The sequence below is a fragment of the Gracilinanus agilis genome, chromosome 3, assembly GCF_016433145.1.
Source record: "Gracilinanus agilis isolate LMUSP501 chromosome 3, AgileGrace, whole genome shotgun sequence".
In the NCBI taxonomy this organism is placed as follows: Eukaryota; Metazoa; Chordata; class Mammalia; order Didelphimorphia; family Didelphidae; genus Gracilinanus; species Gracilinanus agilis.
Genome location: NC_058132.1, coordinates 4,485,935 through 4,504,461, shown reverse-complemented (window position 1 = coordinate 4,504,461; position 18,527 = coordinate 4,485,935). Strand labels below are relative to the sequence as shown.

Genomic DNA, 18,527 nt, shown 5'->3' with positions numbered 1-18,527 from the left:
TCTCTCTCTCTCTCTCTCTCTCTCTCTCTCTCTCTCTCTCTCTCTCTGTCTCTGTCTCTGTCTCTCTGTCTCTGTCTCTGTCTCTCTCTCTCTCTATCTCTCTCTCTCTCTCTCTCTCTCTCTGTCTCTGTCTCTCTGTCTCTCTTTCTCTCTCTCTCTCTCTCTCTCTCTCTCTCTCTCTATTCAATCCCTCTGTCTTTCTGTCTATCGAACCATCTATTCTATTCATCCATCTATCTGTCTATTCTATGTCTTTGTCTATTTGTCTTTCTATCCATCTGTCTGCCTATCTGTCTGTCTTTCTATCTATTGATATATATCTCATCAGATTATCAAGGAAAGAGGTGGCATGGGGGCAGCCACTTGGCTCAGTGGATTGAGAGCCAGCCTAGAGACTGTTATGAATAAGAGTAGATTAGCTAGTTATTAGGAATTAAGTTGTCCCAAGTCCAGCTGCTATAATTTCTTCCATTCCAAGTCAGGCTAGATATTTCACTGTGGTAGATTTATGTTCTGCATTTTTCTCGATACCAATTCACGAGGATTCTCAAAAGATCAGAGACAGGAAGTCCTGGTTTCAAATTTGTCCTCAGAAGCTTTCTAGCTGTGCAACTCTGGGCAAATCATTTAACTCCCATTGCCCAGCCTTTCGCTCTCTTCTGCCTTGGAATCCATAGAGATTTAATATGGATTCTAAGACAGAGGGGAAGGTTTTTTTAAAGAAAAAGAAAGAAAGAAAAGAGGCAGCCCTGTTCAGACCTGATGTTAGCCAAGAATGAATAACTCCTATCTGGGGGTGGCAAGCTCATGAATTCATTCTCCTAGTTACTTGGGTTATGAAATTGAAAGAAACAGTGACTGAGACCACAGATTCAGAACAGTAAAAATAAAAACAATGAGGGCTTTCAAACAGGGATCACATTGCAGAAACTTAGTTTCTCCTCTAAAAATCTGGATGCTATACCATTTGGCATATATATGTTTAGTCCTGATATGACCTCGTTGTTTATAGTACCTTTTAGCAAGAAGTCATTTACTGCCTTATCTTTTTAAATCAGATCAATTTTTTGCTTTTGCTTTGTTTGAGATCATGATGGCCACTCCTGATTTTTTTTACTCTGCATGATGCACAGTAAATTCTGCACCAGCCCCTTACCTTTACTCTGTGTGTGTCACTCTGCCTTAAGTGTGTTTCTTGTAAACAACATATAGTTGGATTCTGGATTTTAATCCACTCTGTTATCCACTTCTGTTTTATGGGTGAGTTCACCCCATTCACATTCACAGTTATCATGACTCTGTTTTGCCCTCTAGCTTATTTTCCTCTTTTGATCCCAAATGGCAGTAATTTTGAGATATTTAAGTATTGCAACAATAAGACATTAAAAAAACAACTTTAAAATTCACCTGCCCTGGTTATAGAAATTTGCTATGATTGGAAAGAGGGACATGACTGTAATAATATTAAAACTCTCCCTTCAGGGGCACAGATTGACATGAAGAAGATAAAATTTCCTTAGCTCTATTCAGTTTCAGTTAAAAGTCATAATTAACTTTTTGGAACAATCAATCATATAGAAAAGTTCCACATTATTCACAGGGAATCATAGCTGGACTCAGTATTAACCAGGTGGGAAACATTTCTTTTGGGAAAAGAAATAGCACAGTAGGAAAACTAGGTCAAAAAGGTCTTGCCATTAACCTTAGTAAAGCTGTCCTCTCAACCTTCCCAGCTACAAGAAGCAACTTGTAGCACTTCTTGGATGATACTTACTTTGATCAGCTCATAGCATTTCTCTTGAAAAGTAGTTTACTCACTTAGTGATAATTCAGACAATTATACATGAATTCAGAATTCAGAGCAACACTAAATTATAGATGACAAGAAAAAAATAACAAATGTTGGAAGCTTTTTGGGGAAACAGGCACATTAGTTCACTGTTGATGAAGCTGTGAAGCCCAAAGCCACTAAATTGTATGTCCACTTTGTCTCAGTTATACCAATAATGGGCATATTCACCTAAAGACATCCAAGAAAGAGGAAAAGGTTCCAACTATATAAATATTTTAATGGAAGCTCCTTTTGTTATGGCAAAATACTGGCAATTAAGCCCTGATGTCCTTCAACAGGGGGAGTGGGTGAATTAAAATTTGATATACGAGTGAAAAGGAACACTATTATGCCATAAACAAAAGGCAATTTCAATGAAACCTGGGAAGAAATATATGAACAGATGCACAGTGAAATGAGTAGAGCCAAGAGAATAAGTGATATCAAAAACAGTGAAGGATCAACAACTTCGAAAGATATCAGAACTCTGATTATTGTAATGACCAGCGTTTATTTAAGAGGACTTCTAAAGATCTGTGTTTCCTGCCTTCCAACCAAGAGGTGATGGATAGAAGATGAAGAAGTACTTTTGAGGACGTGAACAATGTGGAATTTATTTTGCCTGACTGTGTTTCCATGATGAAGATTTTATTTTTGTTTTATTTTTCCGTTTGTTTAGGAGGAAAATTGTAATATAAGGGGAACAGGAATGGGAATGCACCCTCCCACACAAAGAAGGAAAGAAATAAAGGAAATAGATGAATTTAAAAAAACAACAAAAAACATATCGAATAGAAGAGGAGGAAGGCCAGCTGAATCAGGGCACCTTTGAAAGTACTGCAATTTTTAAAAAATTGCCTAAAAAACAAATCAAGCTATACATAATAAATACTGATTCATGAGTGTGAAAGGGAATTTAAACTCCCGCTGTTCTTTTTAACTTAATCAATCAGGGCCTTAGGTTTCCCTTTCCTCTGTTTTAATTTAATTCATCAGGGACCAGGTGGTCTTTTTACCATTGAGATGTGCCGAGATAGACCAGCCCACAGTGAAAGGAAGTAGAAACCAGAGAGACAGGAAAGGATGTGGGAAAAGGGCTTATAAAAGGGGAGACCAGAGGGCTGAAAGATTATTCTGTGTTGGTGGCTCTTGTTGAAAGAGGAGTTGGGCTTTGGTGATTCACTTTCACGGACTTGCACCTGCAGATTGGAACCTGGAGGCTGAGACTCTCCGGCTCTTCTGGCCAGAGATTGGAACTTTGTTGGGGAGAGAACTAGATTTCTTCAGAGCAGCCGTAGAGTGGGAGGCCAGACAATTCCCTGCCTCCTTCCTCCATTTCCCTCTCTTTGCTCTCTCTACTTTGCTGTGATAAAGCTACTAACAGACTCATAGTTTAATTCTGAATTCTCACAAATGGCAACCACAATTTTTGTAACTATTATCATGTGGACACATCCTTGTGAAGTATGAGGTGGGCGATGCTTTCTATTGCAATGTGTCTAGAAAGTGCTCTATTTGTGGGTTCCAGCATTTCAGAAATCAAATCCTGCTGATTTAAATGTTTGCCATTTTTGCAGATTTTCAAGGCAGGATGAAAAATGGCAAAACTGTTTTCAAAGGACCTTTTCTCACTTTTGGGTCTTTAGAATTTACTTTCTTGTGCATTTAGCTACTGTATACAAAGGAAAGGGCCAAAGCCAAAGCTAGGCTTCCTGAGCGAGGCCTTTAACATGATGGGAGGCCTCGGCCTTGGACTCTGCCTCAGTCCCACCCAAACACTTGCAGGGCTGGGCTTCAGGCCAAAGCAGCTGTGCCGGCGGGCCTCAACACTGGCACAAGACCCAGCTGACAGTCCATAGAATCTCAGCGTGCCCAATGGGAGACGGTCCCCGGCCCGCTGCCCGCGCTGGGCCCCCCTTCACAGGGCTCTTCCCAGCCTCCCCCCTGCCCCTTCCTCCAACACCCCCATGTTTCCAGGAGCCGCAACCTCCTCCCGTCCCCTCCCATCGGGCCCCAGTCTTGGTTCAGTCTCTTCCCGATGGCAGATTCCTCGCCCTAGGCGAGGGATTTGGGGGAGGCTTTAGGCGGTCTGGGCACTTGTGGGGCTCCTATAGGGCCCAAGCCTGGTGGGTTGAGGATTTGTGGACTACATTTCCCAGAAGACCGCGCACCATGCTCCTCTTCCGCTTCCTCCCTGTCAGCCTCGACTTCCGCTTTCAGCTCCAGGTCAGGTGGGGCGGTTGCAAGTGTAGTCGCCCCAACAATGCTTTTGGGGGTGTCTTTTGCTGTCTCCCCTCTGGGCTCCGGGCGCCCCCCCGCCCTCCATTAGAAGCTGCCCCTTGCGCCTGTCGCCCCCAACCCTTGGATCCAGGAGCACAGCTCCCCCCACCTTCTGTCTCTTGGAAATGTCCCGCCTCTTCCCCGCCCCCGCCTCTCAGGCCTGCCCCTCCCTGCCTTGGCGCGGGCACATCCTCCCTCCATTTGGCCTCGGCCTCCCCATTTCCTCCCCCCACGCCTCCCTATGTCCCCCCCTTCTACCGCAGCTCTCGGATGAGCCTGTTAGCCTGTTGTTTTCCTCCCCTCTGGGGTCCGCCCCGCCCCGGGCTCTGCCCCCAGGACTCCGGGTGGGCACAGAAGCAAACTTTCTATTATGGCGGTTCCCCCAGAAAGCCCCTCCCCCTCGACCCGCGGAGCTGGGAGGCAGCCGCGTCCCGGGGAGGAAGGAGAGCCCCGCCGGCTTCCTGGTTCCTTGTGACCGGACTTCCCATACGGAACCAGACGTCCCGGAGGTCCCGTTCTGACAGCCTAAGCAGGGCCTGGGATGGAGGTCCCCGCAGGGGAGAACCCGGGAATTCTCTCCTCTTTCCCGCAATCGCTGGAGAGGCTCTCCTTGAGGAAGCGGGATCTGGAGAAAAGGGGCCGCAGGGGGCAGGTGTCTAAGGTTCCCAGCACAGGGCGCCCCATTTTCTTGGTTGGTGCCAGGGATCCGCCCCCCCCTTGTGAATGTGAAGCCCCTCCCCCTTTTATGGTCCTATGAGTGTATGATTCCAGCACAGATAACATCGTTAGCCGTATGTGACTGATGAGCATTAGCACAGCTTTGCCTGCTATCCAGGCTTGCTGCGGGGCTCTTTGACCTTAAGCCTGTCACCCAAATGTTCCTACCAAGGCCGGCGGGCCCTGCAGCGTGTAGGGCCCGAGACAGTCCGTCAGGAGGTGGAGGGCGGCCTTTGGGGGTCTGAGAAGACAGTCAGTCCGGAGTACAGCATGCCCACATCCTGGGTGTGTGTGTGTGTGTGGGCCCTCAGGCTTGGGGCAGCCCCTGAGCCCTTATTGCTGGGGCCTCGGAAAGGTCCCTCGTAATAGCAGACATTCTTAGCTGGGAGCGATTACAGTGAGGATCTCTCCTCTTCCCAGCTTATTCCCACTTGCCTCCCTCCTGAAGGCCTCCCTGGGAGAAAGATTGATTTTGAGTTTAATTTTGACAGTTTTCTGTCTTTAGCCTGACGCTGTGTCCTCAGATTTCTGAGCATGAAGAAAGGCTGTCGGCTAAGGCTGGGGGGGGGTGTCTTTGGTCTTGGTCTTGACCAGAGCCGGGCCCTCTCTCAATGAACTCATTATTAGCTGGGAGACTTAACTGGTGTTTCTGATGTTTGGTAATTAGTTTTTCACCACACCCTGCCAGGATGTGGCCTTCCTGACTCTGCGGACCATCCCCAGCGGGCCTGCAGAAAAGGGGGTGCTCCGGAAGGTAGAATGAAGCTTCCCTCCCTTTAGCTGGTTCTCACCTCATTCTGCTGCTCCTGTAGTGAATGTTCAGCTTTGCTCAGATGGTTCATGTGGGGCTTGTGACTCTTTTATGGAATTAGGGATTCTCATCCACAGCGTCAGCATGAATCCAGATTCCATTTGGAACTGAAAATAAGTCAGTCTGGGGTCTCATTGACACCAAAGTCTGTCTCCTACCAGTGGCGCCTGCCCTCACTGCACCAATAGGATCTGGACTGGGAACCCTCTAAGAACCCTTTTCTGAGAAGAGGATCATCCTCTTACAAGAGGGGCTCCAGAGATTTCCAGATTAATTCACTAGGAGCTGCCCCTCCCTGGGGACCCCAAAAGTCCCTCCAAGGAGTTATGGTCAAGGAGTGCCTCAAGGAATAAGCTTGGTTTTTCTTTCATGTTTCCTCCTCTTTCACGCTATCAAAGCTGGCTCATGTCTGTCTGGCTGTCATGTCTCTCCTTAGGAGAAGGATTCCCACCTGCCTGCTCTTCCTACTGAGAAGAAGACATTAAAATCCCCTCCGCCTCTTCCTCAGTTCAGAGGGCCTTTCAGTCAATTTGACTCTGGTCCCCGGGGGGGTCACCCTTGGGAAGAGAGAGGGTCGCACCTTGGTATTTCTTTAGTGGAATGTAATTACTTCAAATGGGGGAACTTTTATGCTCAGTTCTTTGATGTGAATGGCAAAAACAAAAATACAAATGGTGAGAAGTTGAAGTGCTCCGTCTTCAGCTGGCTCGAGGTTATCTGATTGGTCAGAGGCTTTGTTTCGTGTTCTAAATCCGCGATATTGTTTACAATCATGTGAAACTATTGTACAGAAATGCTGTTAGAAAAGCAACTTCTCTTACAATCTGGATATTGTTCAATGATGATTTGAACTGTTAAGAGATGAGAAAAAAATGTTTGAAATCTTCTGTTCTTTGATCAGCCCTGCTGCCAGTCGCCGTCAACTATTTCAGTGGTACATACATACACGCAGACGCGAGAGTAATATGTATAATATACATGAAGATACTTTTTGTCATCATTGTTTTTGATAACGTGAAGTGTGAATCAGACTTTCTTTGTCTATCAATCAGCAGCTTTTAAACTAATCAACGAAAGCTTAAACACCCCAACTTAATAACACTAAGTTGGGGAGCTTCACGAGCCACTCACTAAAGTGGGGGACGACTCCAGAAGCCACTGATCACCCCCTGGGCAGTGCTAAGCAAATTGAAAGATGCCGGTTGACTCCCGTAAGGTGGAGGAATTTTTCTTTCCACACCATCTTCTCCCACCTGGAAGTTAAGGGTCAGCCGTGTCCTTCGTGTTTCTAAGAACTCTTCTCAGTCAGGCTCAACCCCAGATGTAACAGCACTCTGGCTGATTGCATCTGGGACACTGATTGTGGCAGCCTCCTTACCATTCTTCCTAGCAGTGAGAACACGGAAATAAGATTCCAGCAATAAAAATTATACTTTTTTGCACTTAAAAAAAAAAGAGGGATGTTTTGGGGTCCAAAGGACCTGAGGCCATCCATAGGGCACTCATAGAATCCCACCTCTAGAGCTATTAGAGACCTCAGACACTGCCTAGATGTGTGACTCTGGGCAAGTCCCTTCACCTCTGTCTGCCTCAGTTTCTTCATCTATAAAATGGAGATCCCAATAGCACCTCCTGTCCAGGGTGTTGTGAGAGTCCACTGAGATAATTATTATAAAATGATTAGTACAGGCCCCCAGGAGGTACAGAATAAATGGTTATTCCTACCCTCCCCTGTCCCTCTGCACATTATTCCAGATTCCTGTCATGCCCTTTCTGCTTCCATCTCTGCCTGGTCCCATAATACCTTCTTTACACCCAGCACAGACAGCACCTGGACCAGAGCACCTCTCTTCGTCCCTCTAGGACAACCCCCCAGGGAGCCATGGTGGGTGCTACATAAGGTCAGCATCACCCTGACCCGTGTGGACCCTCTGAAAATCAGGGACTTCTTTTCTTTCATCACCTTCATCTCTGCCTGTTCCTGACAGTGTCCCTGTTCTCCAGCCCTGGAGTTCCCCCATCCCCAGGAGGGAGGCAGGCTCTTCTCTCACCTCCACTCCCTCCCAGCAGAGGTAAGCAGCCCTCAGTTTCCTTTCTTGCAGTGGCCTCCATTTATATTGTTGTCACCCTCTGGGTGGTTTTCCTCATTCCTGAGTTGAGCTTCTTTTAGACCCCTCAGCGTGTGACCAGCAGAGCCTCCCCTTTCTCATGCCCCCTCCTGCAGAACCCTCACAAAGAACACAGGATTTCTTAAGGAAAGAAAGGAAGGAAAGAGGAAAACCCCAGCAATAGGGATTGATCTGGACATCAACATGCATGTGCAGCTTCCGGCCCCTGCTGCCAAGGAATTGGGGAGATCTCTTGTCTCTCCTTGGGGGCCACCTTTATTTTTTGAAATCACTTGACATGGATTTCTGAGTATCCTATGCTGCTCATCCTGCTGTTGTCACTGTCCCCACCATGGCTCTGCCTCCTGGGCTCTGCTGACCTCACTCTGTCTAAGCCCTTCTGGGCTTCTCTAGAGGTGTCACCTGCATCCCTTTTCACACTGCAGCAATGGGGGGTGATGTTTGGGAGGGATTTGGTCAAGGAAATGGGGGAGGGGTTATTCCAGTCCAGGAAGTGCTTTGGGCGCAGTGTTCTCTGAGGATGTGTGTATGTGTGTGAGAGTGTGAGTGAGTGTGTGAGCATTGTGTGAGTAAGTATGAGTGTATGTATGTGTGTGAGAGAATGTGAGTGTGAGTGTGTGTATGTATGTGTCTGTGTGTGAGTGTGTGTGACAAAGAGAGGGACACAGGCAGGCAGACAGGTAGGGAGATGCTCCATTTTGGCTAGAAACAAGGAGAGCTGCGTGCCCTTTGGGGTCCTCCTGCCTGCTTTCTCTAGCCAGGAGGAGGTAAGCAGGGATGGAGGCTGGTGACTCGCTAGGCTACAACTACTCAGAAATGTCTTCTAATGAACACGAGCATCAGCAATCACACCTGAATTCAGAGCTCCTGTTGGGTTCTGAGCAGAAGATGGCACCCAGTGGTGCCAGCTGTGCTGTTGGATGTTTTCTGACAAAAGACAGGACTTCCTGGACCTGGTTTGGAGAAGGGCTTTTCTGGGCTCAGTTACATAGACAAGTTGAGGACAACCATCTGCCTGCCTGGGAGTCGAGTCCAACATGAGCTTTGGGCTATTTATTGGTAGGACTCGCTGCATATGACGTGTTCCCTCAGTAGGAATGCTTGTCATGCAGAGCTTGAAACTCTTGCCCCTGGGGAGAAACTCTTGCCTGCTCTCTTCTCAGGGCCACACAGGAGTCCCACAGGAGTCAGGAGAGGAGGGTCTCTGGGGAAGGAGACATGGGCTGGACTTTTCAAACTCTGTGACGTGGCCGTGAGCATCACCCGGGAGGAGAGGAGCCACCTCGGCCCTGCCAGAAGGTCCTCTAAAGGGAGGTGATGCTACAGAGCTTTGAGAGCCTCCTCTTCCCAGTCAGAAAGGAGGCTAGAAATCCATCTGTGCTGACCAGTGATAGGATTAGGATTCTCTGGAGACTCTAGATTAATTTATAATTGTTTATTAGAGAGAGAAGGTGGGCCCAAAAGAGAAGGGCACATCATTCCATGGCCAGGTGCCCAGCTAACCCGAGTTCTCTGCTCACCTCTCAACTCAGTTCCCTCCTACTGCTTCCTTTCGAGGAGACCACAACCTTCCATGATCCATAACTTGTAACCCCGGTGGCATCACTTTTTCTGGTTGGACAGCCTTGACCTCAGGCCAGGTCACAGGCCAGTCTTCTGGACACCAAGAGTCACGTGGGACAAGAGACAAGAGTCTTCCTGGACACCAGAGAGCTTCGTGGTATCTTCCCTGAGAATGAATATGTACCCAATTAAAGGGGAGAGCCAGTACCAAAATGGATTTTCAAAACTGTCCTTAAAAGAAAGAAGGGTACAAATTCCTATTTAATCCAAAGAATGGACATCTCTTAAAGCACACAGAAGAAAGAATAAATTTGGGAACTGTTGTTTCAAGGTACAGGAAGTGAAAAGAAATGACTCTGCTCTCCTAGAATGGTCACAGAGTCTGTGATTTCCAAACCTCCTAATAATTCCTCAAACCCACACAAAATTAAGTGAATGGCGACAGAATAAGTCCTTCAACCCACCAAAGTCCTAGAAAACATAGAGACAAAACAAAAAAGAAAACAGACAGAAAAAGGACCCAAAAGGGAAAAAGAAAAGGTCAGAAGAGGAGGGTACTTGGATGAGGTGGGATCCAGGCTTTAGGAGTCCTTCAAGGGAAAGATCCCACAGTGGAGCTCCTGCAAATTTCTACTGGAAGGACCAATGGATCCTGGAGTCTGAATCCTCAGTCTCTTGGGGAGCCAATTTGTAAAAGAGAAATCCTGGGGAAGGATCTTAGCAAATCTGACTTTATTGTGAATGTGCCCATCAGAGTGAGGGTCCCCACAGTCCCAGCATGGGCTGAAACCACAAGCTCTTCCACTGATAGGGATTTATACTTTATACAAAATAGCCAGACTGCCTAAATTCACCCCAGAAGGGGGCCAGTCCGTCTTCTGTTCCCTGGAGGTCTTCCCCTACTTTCTCCTTATGGGGATACATCTGTATCCATACATGGAGATGGAGAGAAGGCCAAGAACATTCTGTGGCCAAGTGAGGTGTCCCACATGCCTCAGGAGCTTCTAGACACACTCCAGGATGCTGAAGGCAGACATAATCTCTTCTTGGCATCAAGATGATGGAAGGCCCTCCATTGGAGAACAATTCTTACACTCTGGTTGTGGATTATTTATTGTCACACACAGTTAGTCAATCAATCCCAGGGATTATGACTTTTACCTTCTCCTAATATGCCAAACATCTAATGGGATGACATTTAGGGAATACAAAAAGGCATGAAACAGTGAAGACAAACTGACTGAAGCTGTTTAATTAAATTACCATTTACAGCCTGCTGCTTTGCTAAAGTTGTTGTTTGAACTGGTGTCTTAGTTGTGTCTACAGAGTTCTCCAAGTGAGGCATCCTGGAATCTGCAAAACACCCTCCTTTTCTGTCCTCATCACCCAGGCCTGGACTTCATTTATTTTTCTTGTCTTCATTGCTACACCTAGTATTTCTAGCACGAGATTCAAGGATAATGGTGATAATGGACTTCCTTGTTTTACCCTTGAAATTACTGGAAAGGCTTCTTGGTTATGTCTGTTAAAGAAAATATTTCATGTTAGTTGGAGATACATACTAATCATTTTTAAAAAATCTCAAGCTATTCTTATCCTTTATATTATTTTTTTCCTTTATATTATTTTAATAGGAATGAGTTCTGTTTTGTGCAAAACTTTTTTTGCATTTATTAGTATAATCATTATTTCATTGGATTTGTGTAAAGTTTTCTGTATCTATTGATATAATCATTGAATTTTCTTGTTTTATTATTGATATGATCAATTATAGTTTTCCTAATATTGAATGAGTCTTGTATTTTTTTTAAACCCTTACCTTCTGTCTCTGAGTCAATACTGGCTCCTAGGTGGAAGAGTGGTAAGGGTAGGCAATGGGGGTTAAGTGACTTGCCCAGGGTCACACAGCTGGGAAGTGTCTGAGGCCAGATTTGAACTAGGACCTCCCATCTCTAGGCCTGGCTCTCCATCCACTGAGCTCCCCAGCTGCCCTCGAGTCTTGTATTCCTAGTAAAAATCCAGCCTGGTCATGCTGTGTGATCTTTTCCATATATTGTTTTCATCACCTTGCTAATATTTGATTTAAAAATTTTCTGTCAATAATAAATAGGAAAATTGGGCCAGTTTTCTTGCACCTATCAAAATTATGATTGTGTGTCATATAAGGAATTTAGTAGCACTTCTTTACCTATTTTTTCAAACAAATGGATTTGTTTTTTAAATATTTGATAGAATTTGTTTGTAAATCCATACAGTATTGTGGTTTTTCTCTAAGGGATCTTACCTATGACTTATTTAATTTTCTTCCCTATGGTAGGATTATTTAAATACATTATTTTCTATTAATCTGTTATTTTTATATTTATATATATTTATATAAATTTCATTTAGACTGTGTGATAAATTGGCACATAGTTCAGCAATGTGTGCTTTAATTTCATCTTCATTGGTGGCACATATACTATTTTCATTTTTGATATAAATAATTTGATTTCCTTTTTAAAATCAAATTAGTCAATAACACACATTTTACAACTTTTATTTATTAGTACAATACCTTTTTACTTTCAATTTTTATTCATTTCTCCTTTCATGTTCAGGATTTTTAATTTGGTGTTTAATTGGAGATTTGAAATATGTTGTTCTTATTGGGTTTTCTGTAGTTGCATGCACAAATCAATTCATTGATCTGTTCTCTCTTTCTTTTATTGTTGTTAGCATTCAGAGACAAACATTTTCNAAATTGGCACATAGTTCAGCAATGTGTGCTTTAATTTCATCTTCATTGGTGGCACATATACTATTTTCATTTTTGATATAAATAATTTGATTTCCTTTTTAAAATCAAATTAGTCAATAACACACATTTTACAACTTTTATTTATTAGTACAATACCTTTTTACTTTCAATTTTTATTCATTTCTCCTTTCATGTTCAGGATTTTTAATTTGGTGTTTAATTGGAGATTTGAAATATGTTGTTCTTATTGGGTTTTCTGTAGTTGCATGCACAAATCAATTCATTGATCTGTTCTCTCTTTCTTTTATTGTTGTTAGCATTCAGAGACAAACATTTTCCCTTAGGTACAGCTTTGACCAAATGATACAAAATTTGACATGTTGTCTCATCATTGTCTTTTCACTAAACTATTGTTTCTATGATTTATTCTTTGAACAACTTATTCTTTAGGATTATTTAGTTTCCAGTTATTTTTTTTTAAACCCATACTTTCTGTCTTCATATCAGTTCTAAGACAGAAGAGCAGATAGACAGTTGAGATAAAGTGATTTGCCCAGTGTTACACACCTAGGAAGTATCAGGGACCACATATGAAACCAGGTCCTCCCAGCTCCACACTTAGTACTCTGTTTACTGTGCTGCTAGGTTCCCTCCAATAAATTTTCAATTTATGCTTCCAAAGGTCCCTTTGTGAATGTAATTTTTATTGCATTGCAGCAAAAAAAAGTTGCCTTTTCTATTTTTGCTTGTTTTTACTTGTTGTGAGATTTTTAAGCCTTAATACATGGTCAGTTTTTGTGAAAGCTTCATGTACAGCCAAGAAATAGGTATACTTGATTCTGTTCTCATTCTAATTTCTCCAGAAATCTATCACCTCTAACTTTTCTAAAATTCCATTTATTTATTCAATTGTTTCTCATTTATTATTTTTTTTTTGTTAGGTTTTTCCAGGTCTGAGAAGAGTAAATTGAGGACCTCTCTAGTACAGTTTTCCTGCCTCTTTCCTCCTGTAATTCATTTGACTTCTCCCTCAAGAATTTGGATGCTTTGCTATTTGGTGCATCTGTGTTCAGTATTGATATTAATGCATTGTCAATAGTAGCTTTTAGCAAAATGTGCTTTCCTTGATTATCTCTTTTTATTGGGGCTATTTTTAATTTTGCTTTGTCTGAGATCACTTTTTCTATTTTAACTTTAGCTCATGTGTATTAAGATTCTGCTCCAGCCCCCTACTTTAACTTTCTGAGTGTCTTCAGGTTTCAACAACAGATTGCCAGATTCTGTTTTCCAAACCATCCTGCTATCCCCTTACATTTTATAGGTGACTTCATTACATTCATAATTATAATTGCTCATTGTGCATCTCCTTCCCTCTTATTCTCTAATATTTATCTTTTAGATAGTCTTGCTTCCAATCATTAACACTACCCTCCCTGGATTTACTCTTAGCACCAGCCTTTTTCTTTGCCACCTCCACTCCTTCCTCATCTGTTTCTGCACATCCTCATATACACATATAAAGCCATGTACACTTCTTACACAGAATTTTCCCTATACTTTAAATCTTTTCCTTGCATATCTCTTTAGCATGAGATAATTTCACCCATTCTTTCTCTCCCTTCCCCCCTCTTCTTCTTTTGGAATTATCTCAACACTATAGATGCATACCCATGCCCTCTAAGTAGGCTCTTTACTATACTAATGATCATAAAGTTCTTAGGGGATACATGTATCTATCCTATAGAGGATTGTAAAGAATGTAACATTTTCAAGTGCCTTGTGATTTCTCACTCAAATTCACCTTTATATCTTTCATTGAATTTTTTTGTTTGTATGTCAAATTTCCTATTCAATTCTAGACTCTTAGGATTGCTGAAATGTCCTCTATTTCATTAAATAACCATTTTCCCCCTGAAGATGATACTGAGATTTCCTCAGTAGGTAATCCTACCTCTTTTGCTTCCCAGAAGATCATCTTCCAAGCTCTCTAGTCCTTAATAGTAATAAATATTAAATATTGAGTACTTCTAATCATGGCATCATGGTATTTCTATTCTTTCTAGCAGTTTATGGTACTTTCTCCTTAACCTAAGATTTGTAGATTTTGCTTATAATAATCCTGGGAGTTTTCATTTTGGGATTTCTTTTAGGAGGTGACCAGTGGGCTCTTTGAATGTTTTTACTTTTGCCCTCTTTTTTTGGTTCACTTTTGTTATCATGGCTTCCCAATAGTTCAATAATTCTAATTCAATAATTCTAAGTATTGATTCCAAAACAGAAGAGCAGTAAGGTCTGGGCCATTGGAATTAAATGACTTAAGTCACACAGTTAGGAAGTCTCTAAGACCAAATTTGAACCCAGGTCCTCTAAACTCCACACCTGATGCTCTATCCTCTGCATTATCTAGTTGCTCCTAGTTCAACAATTTTTAAAGTGTTTCTCCTTCATCCCCTTTCCAAGTCATCTATTTTGCCTATAAGAAGTTTCCTACTTTACATTTTTAGTTTTTTAACTTTGATTATCTCTTGATGCTTCACAAATTTAATAGCTTTTCCCTGAACAATTCTAATTTTGAAGAAGTTATTTTCTTCAGTGAAGTTTTGTGTGTATTTTACCATTTAGCCAATTATGATTTTTAAGGAATTTTTTCATCTTTTGCATGACTTTTCCTAAGGCTTTTATTCCCTACCATAATTTTCTCAAATTGCTTTTTATTTCTTTTCCCAACTTTTCCTTTACTATTCTTATTTGATTTTAAAAAACTGTCTAGAGCTTTTCAAAGTATCTTTGCTGAGCTTGTGTTCATTCTGCATTTTTCTCTGAGGCATTGTTTGTACTCAATGAGGCCAATCTTCTTAATTTACAGAGGGGGGCTATTCCTTGCCCAGTTACAGAGGTAGAGAGTATCTGAAGCAGGATTTGAAATCAAGTTTTCCTGACTCTAAACTCAATGCCCTATCAGTATACATGCTGGCTGCCTGTAGGTCAGGGTTGATGAACCTTTTCCCAGTTCAGAGGGCAAATTCAAACTCTGAGACCTGGATTATAGGAGAGAGATGAGGAAGAAAATTCTTTCTTTGGGCCACTGGACAGAGTGGTGGGGCATGCAAAAATTGTCCTCCAGCTCTGGGAAGAGGGGACACAGAGCAGCTTTCTGAATGTTGGCTGTGCTCACATGCCACTGCTTTGCCAACTAGGCTCGAGGCTATTTTGAGTATCAGTTCAATTGTAAGAAAAAGTGACCAAATTGTCCATACCTTTTCGCCAGTGGCTCTACTATGAGACTCATGACCCAAGAAATAGTAATAATAGTGAACATTTACATAAAGTGATTTAATGTTTGAAAAGTGCTTTACAGATAGTATCTCATTTGATCCTCACATGAAACCTAAGAGGTGGATGTTCTTAGTGTACACATTCTACAGATAGGGAAAATAGAGGCAGTACTATATTAAATGTCTTGCCCAGGTTCATACAGCTAGTGTCAGAGATCAAATGTGAATTCAAGTCTTCTGGCCCCAGTAGCAATACTATCCACTGTACCACCTAACAGCCTAAAGAAATAATGCTCAACATTAACCAAAATATTTATACTCGAACGTTGCGTCACCAAAGAACAAGAAACAAAGAAAAAGAAAAGGGAGTATATTAATCAATTGGAGAATGGCTGATGAAGTTATCTTATAAGAATGTTACTGAGGAATACTGATAAACAATAGAATTTCAGAAGAATATTCAATATTATAGGACTTTGTGCACAATATGAAATTTGGATTATCTAATTTTAAGTCTTTGCTGATGCAAGGCTTTGCTTTCTAATTAGATCCCCAAGTTTTATTTTCCAATGCATAGTCAAGAATGAATCCATGTCAAGGCTATCCTTCAAACATGGTTTCCATAAGCCTTCCTTCCAGTGTGAATATTCTGTGGTCTAGACACATCTCACTTTCAACAAAAGGCATGTCCCCAGTGAACACATCTCTAAGGTTTCCCTCCACTATGAATCCTATGATGTTAAGTAAGAGATGATCTCTGACTGAAGGACTTACCACATTGAGTCCATATTCAGCGTGTCCTCAAAATGACTAATAAGGGGGGCAGCTGGGTAGCTCAGTGGATTGAGAGCCAGGCCTAGAGACGGGAGGTCCTAGGTTCAAATCTGGCCTCAGACCCTTCCCAGCTGTGTGACCCTGGGCAAGTCACTTGACTCCCCTTGCCAACCCTTACCACTCTTCTGCCTTGGAGCCAATACACAGTATTGACTCCAAGACAGAAGGTAAGGGTTTAAAAAAAATGACTAATAAGCTCTGTACTTCATTTGAATGCTTTTCCTCATTCATAACCGAAATAAGATTTCTATCTGGTATGAATTCTCTGATGGGAAATAAAGGATGACTGTTGCCTGAAAGTTTTACTGCACTGATTACATTCATAAGTTTTACCTCTGGTATGGATAGTCTGATGAACAACAAGAGATGAGCAGTCCTTAAAAGTTTTGCCACAGTCATCACATTTATAGGATTTCTTGCCAGTGTGGATTCTCTTATGTCCAGCAAGATGAGAGCTTCTTCTGAAAGCCTTTCCACATTGATTACATTCATAAGGTTTCTCTCCACTGTGGATTCTCTGATGTTGGGCAAGTTTAGAGCTCTGTGTGAAAGTCTTTCCACACTGATTACATTCATAAGGTTTCTCTCCAGTGTGGATTCTCTGATGAACAACAAGAGATGAGCAGTTGCTAAAAGTTTTGCCACAGTCTTCACATTCATAGGGTTTTTCTCCAGTGTGTATTCTCTGATGTAGAGCAAGAGTGGAGCTCTGTGTGAAAGCCTTTCCACATTGTTTACATTCATAAGGTTTCTCTCCAGTGTGGATTCTCTGATGTAGAGCAAGAGTGGAGCTCTGTGTGAAAGTCTTTCCACATTCTTTACATTCATAAGGTTTTTCTCCAGTGTGGATTCTCTGATGTAGGGCAAGAGTGGAGCTCTGTGTGAAAGTCTTTCCACATTGATTACATTCATAAGGTTTCTCTCCAGTGTGGATCCTTTCATGTAGAGCAAGATTGGAGTTCTGTGTGAAAGTCTTTCCACATTGTTTACATTTAAAAGGTTTTTCTCCACTATGGATTCTCTGATGCCCAGCAAGTCTGGATGAATTTGGGAAAGTCTTTCCACATTGATTACATTCATAAGGTTTCTCTCCAGTGTGGATTCTCTGATGTTTAATAAGATCAGAATTGCATTTGAAAGTCTTTCCACATTGATTACATTCATAAGGTTTTTCTCCAGTGTGGATTTTGCGATGTGCATTAAGACTGGAGCTCAGCCTAAAATTTTTTCCACATTGATGACATTTATAGGGCTTCTCTCCAGTATGAATTCTCTGATGTTCAGTAAGACTGGAGTTCTGTGTGAAAGTCTTATCGCATTGTTTACATTCATAAGGTTTCTGTCCAGTGTGGATTCTTTGATGTACACCAAGATGGCCCCTCTGTGTGAAAGTCTTATCACATTGTTTACATTCATAAGGTTTCTGTCCAGTGTGAGTTCCCTGATGTGCAGCAAGACTGGACTTCTGTCTGAAACTCTTTCCACATTCATTACACTCATAAAGCTTCTCTCCAATGTGAATTCCCTGATGTTCAGCAAGAGTAGACTTCTGTCTGAACTTCTTTCCATTTTGATTACATTCATAAGGTTTCTCTCCTGTATGACTTCTTTCATATGCAATAGAGGATGAGTTTTTACTGAAAGATTTAACACATTCATGGTACTCATAAGATGTTTCTCTTGTATGAATCTTCTGATGGGAAATAAGGGATGACTGTCTCCTGAAGGCTTTCCCACATTGCACACATTTATGGAGCTTTTGGCTAGTATGAAATTTTTGATGGTGATTAAGCAATGACTGTTTCTTAAAGGCTTTACCACAGTCATTACATTCATAACATTTCTTTCCATTATGAATTTTCTGGTAGTCAGTGAGCTCTGAATTATGACTGAAGGTCTTTTCAATTGCATTATGTGTATAAAGCAATTCTCCAGCGTGACTTTTCTGATGTCCAATTAGTTCTGATTTTAAGTTGAAAGTCATCTCACAGTCATGACATTGATAGGTTTGTAATACAGGAGGTTTCTTATGAACACTAAAGCATTCCCTATATTTACTATCCTGAGAATAGTCATTGCCTGAGGTCACTTTCTTACACTGAATTAAAATGGAATATTGCCTGATATTCTTTCTCTTTTTATCAAATTCATGGTGAATCTTTTGGGGTTTTTCTATCTTGAAATCAGAGACACAGATTTTTCTCAGGCTGAAGTCACAGTGATCATCATTCATGAATCTTTGCTGTTGTGATTCTTCCCTGAGCTTTGTAGTCGTCTCTCTCATTTGAAGCCTACTCTCTCCATCTGAAGGAAAGAAAGAAATGCATATATAAGGACAGGTACACAT

The 18,527-nt window shown here is 42.1% G+C and overlaps 1 protein-coding gene across 1 annotated transcript; it reads right to left on the bottom strand.

Annotated features, from left to right (window-relative positions):
- Window positions 1-4,636: 4,636 nt before the first annotated feature.
- LOC123239434 (zinc finger protein 781-like) lies at window positions 4,637-18,031 on the bottom strand. The gene is made up of 5 exons (XM_044666705.1): window positions 17,980-18,031; window positions 17,644-17,733; window positions 16,994-17,115; window positions 4,969-5,069; window positions 4,637-4,736 (listed from the first exon to the last, which is right to left on the bottom strand). The coding sequence occupies exons 1-5, from the start codon at window positions 18,029-18,031 to the stop codon at window positions 4,637-4,639; spliced, it is 465 nt and encodes a 154-aa protein (XP_044522640.1).
- Window positions 18,032-18,527: the final 496 nt, after the last annotated feature.

Bases quoted from the DNA above. Each gene is read 5' to 3' on its own strand.
- LOC123239434 (XM_044666705.1), bottom strand. From the start codon at position 18,031: ATGGAAAGAAATGTTATGAATGTAATGACTGTGGTAAAGCCTTTAAGA. The intron at 17,116-17,643 runs GTCCAGTCTTGC...TCTACATGAAAG, and splicing joins GGAAAGAGTTTCAGACAGAA to GATCCACACTGGAGAGAAAC. The intron at 5,070-16,993 runs GTGGAAAGACTT...CTGTCTTCTCAG, and splicing joins ACCTTATGAATGTAAAGAAT to ACCCCCAAAGGCCGCCCTCC.